Genomic DNA, 3,587 nt, shown 5'->3' on the forward strand with positions numbered 1-3,587 from the left:
CCCCCCCGCGAGGAGCCACCCTCAGTTCTGTCCTGCACCCTGCCCCATTCCCTCCCCCACCATGGGGGCCTCGATCTGTCCTGGTTGTGCCTTTCATCAATACTGTCACTGAAAGACATGAATGATATCAAACTTTGAGGCTGTGCATAGGTACTAAATATGAATGTGAGACCTTCTTTGTATCCTCTTGCTCCCAACCTTCTACCGAAGGGATGGCCCTGGAAGTACGAGGATATTAAAAGTGCTGGCGTTATTTAACCATATTCTTTCAACAGAACATTTCTGAGACATAAACAAGTTTCTACAGTAATTTGTATCTGGCTGCACTTTCACTAATCCTATAACTTTGTAACAGCAACATTCACTCAAGACAACAGGCTTAATAAATAAATGCCCACCTACATGGGCATTAGCCACCTAAGCAGAGCTCTTCAATAGTTTCAAGAAACTTAACATGCTGCAATTCTCCAACTTCAGTGATGGATGCCTTAAGTAACAGACTCATTTGGATACTCCTTTCTCAGTTTTCAAGGTTCCAAAAAGAGAAAGGGTCCTTCGTTATATTTTAGACTCCTGAGCAACAGAATCCAAGCTTTTTCTATTTGCTGTCTTCTTTGCAGTCAAAGTTTCACACAACACAGCACACCATTACTGCTGAGTGCCTGCAAACCACGTGCTGCACCTCAGCTGCTCAGTGGTACCTATATCTGCTCTTACCGTACAGAGAGAAACAATCAGAGCAGCTTCAGTTCACAGAAAAATGGCAAGTCCCTGTCCTGTTAATTGCAGGCACATGAACTGTCTGTGTACCTGCACCCTACAGTAAGTCAGCGCTGAACAGGCACACCTTTCCCGTTTCATTCAGTGTGGGGGGAGGAGTTGCCCTGTTGTACCCCTCACCACAGGTAACTGAGGATACAGGAACAATTATCAAAGAATAATTATTGCATGATAAAGTCCACACCACTTAAGGTCCCAGGCCCTTAATTAAAGAAAGATTGAGTCTTATCAGAATAGACTTCATGTGCCAACAATTAAGAGGTGGGGACTTAATCTTGCCTGAGCTACTTCTCTGTAGTTGTCCATCAGCCCACTCTTACCCCATGTTGAGAAAAACTAAGGCAGATTACCCTTAAATGAAACACAGCTAAACTTGTCATTTCAGTTGCTGGAAAGCAGCTGAGCCACAATTAAGCCCCATCCCCTGTTAATTACAAACATTGAGCAACTGCAGTCTCCAGGGATTAGAGGTGCTATGTGGCCTGCAACCCTCACCAGGTGTTGGGCCCCTTAGTTTTGGAATTGTTGATCTTGGTACTCATTCTCACAATTCTTTTTTTTTTTTTTTTTTTTTCATACCAAGAGTTCCATCAAATTCCTGTTGCTGCTATTTCCTATATTCCATGGATATCCATTAAGTTGCACCCCTCCTATTTTACAAAGAATCAGGAAAAATTCATTTCTAGACCCGTTTTCAGACCCATCTTTAGCATTAGTCCATACACAGGACTAACTTATACAGGTGGATTAGGGTTTTGATTGTATTGCATTTTGAACTGCTGTACAGCACACCCTAGTGCCTCAAAAGGAAGAGTACTTTGTACATATAATTAATGAAAACAAAATGAGGAATTAGAGGTGCACCAATAGAGGTGTTTTAGGCCAATACCAGTGGTTGATTTTAACAAGCCATATTAGCCAATACCAATCCAATTGCCGCTATGCGGCCCAGCAGCTTGGAGAGCAGCATCTGGCTGGTAACTCTGTTGGAGGGGAAGGGGCAAGGGGGGAAGGGAAGGGGTGTGTATGAGGGGGAAAATAGATCGAGGCCCCCTCATTGAGGGAGGGAGTGGGGCTGGGGCTAGGGCTGGGGCAGGTGCTGCACAGCTAGGGTGGGGCAGGGCAGGCGATAGAGCCACAGCTTGCGGGGGGGACCCAGCAACTGCTGCTGCACACACCCTGGGAGGGGGGGTTACAGGGTGAGCTGCGGCCACCCCAAAATTTGATGTAGACCCCCTCTCAGCACTGCCGCTGCCTGGCCTGAGCACAGCTCTGGCTAGGAAGAGCCCAGCACTGCACCCAGCCCTATCCCACAGCAGCATCCCTCCCTGCCCCTGTGCACAGATCCACCAGGGGGCACACGCCCCGCCCCCACCTTGCCCATCCAGGGTGCATGCAGCAGCAGGAGCCACCCCCCACCCCCAAGCTGGTTGCGGCTCCATCCTGCACCCCCCATCCGCTGTGCATGCCCGCCCCTACTGTTCCACCCTGGCTGGGCAGTGCCTGTCCCTGCCGCTACCCCAGCCCCAGCCCCACTCCCTCCCTCACTGCAGGGGACTCCATCTACCCCACCCACACCCCTTCCTTCCCCCATGCCCCTCCCCCACTCCTAACAGATTTACCAGCTGGACAATCCTCTTCATACTGCCAGGCTGCGCACACGGCATTTATTGGAGACGTTAATCGGCCGCATCAGTCAAAACAAGTCAACTGCCGGTAATGTCAATTTTCGTTTTATCAATGCCAATACAATATGGACCAATGTATCGGTGCACCTATATGAGGAATGCTTTAATATCCCTAATTTAATTACAGAAAGTCAGCTGGAAACAGCTGTTGGGCCACAAACCTCTGCTGAAAGGCCAGACTGGATTCTGAGGGCAAAAGAATGGAGAAACCCAAGCTTCACAGAAGACATTAGAAAATGTAGGTTTATAATAATAATAATAATAATAATAATAATAATAATAATAATAAAGAAAAAAGTGGTTTCTTCAATATCTTTTTCATCATCTTTCCACCATTAAAGTAGAAGGATATATTATACAAAGCCTCCTGATCATCTGCAGTTTTTAAAATAACGAACTGCAGAATCAGACAGCAGTTGGAACTACCCCCTTGCTTCTATGAAACAATGAAGACTTGGTGAACAAGATCAATTTTGGAGGTTTAAACATGTTTATTTTTAGTTCCAAGGCTTTTAGTGATCTATCCAAGAATCCTACTTGCCTATTCCAGCAGCACTGCAAGCAGTGGGTGGAGCTATCCATGTCAACAAATGAATACAGAAGCATTTATGCCCTCCTTTAGTCCCAAAACTGTCAGGGGACAGAAGCAAGAGAAGCAAGCCTCCAAGGAGCAAATGAGGAGAGGGAAAGGTCCCAGCAGACCACCAATAAAGGGATAAGAGAAAAGATCAAAACTGGTGAGCAGGCAGCTCAGTTGAAATCTGAGTGAGGAGCTCCATCATACTTTCCCCCCTGCACAGCTGCACTCCCTTAACACTCCTCCAGGGATCCTTTAATCTGCTCTCAAAGAGAGTGAGAAATGAGGGAGTGTTTGTGTGGAGTCCATCTTTCATCATGGGAGCTAGCGCTGCCATAGGGGAGCTTGATAGCACAGAATTTGTAGCCAACTGCTGCAAAATCTTATAGGCTTACACGTACTACCAACAGAATGTTGCAAGTGCTCCATATTTGGTCTGCTACCATTTGAAAAAAAACCAACAAAACAAAAGCTTAGATTTAATTTACCATGTTCGGCATTCATGCACCAGGGACTGGCTTTTTTTTCCTTGTACACTGGGG

At 46.5% G+C, this 3,587-nt stretch overlaps 1 protein-coding gene across 3 annotated transcripts in view; it reads right to left on the reverse strand.

The window, feature by feature from the left end:
* EP300 (E1A binding protein p300) overlaps window positions 1–3,587 on the reverse strand; it is a 62,014-nt gene that overhangs the window by 58,288 nt on the left and 139 nt on the right. For all 3 annotated transcript variants that reach the window (XM_025208912.1, XM_025208911.1, XM_025208910.1), the window contains exon 2: window positions 3,534–3,566. In XM_025208912.1, coding sequence (XP_025064697.1) covers window positions 3,534–3,545 — 12 coding nt within the window. In that variant the 5' untranslated portion in view covers window positions 3,546–3,566. The remainder of the gene's footprint in view (window positions 1–3,533; window positions 3,567–3,587) is intronic.

This window comes from Alligator sinensis, unplaced genomic scaffold, assembly GCF_000455745.1.
Source record: "Alligator sinensis unplaced genomic scaffold, ASM45574v1 scaffold215_1, whole genome shotgun sequence".
In the NCBI taxonomy this organism is placed as follows: domain Eukaryota; kingdom Metazoa; phylum Chordata; order Crocodylia; family Alligatoridae; genus Alligator; species Alligator sinensis.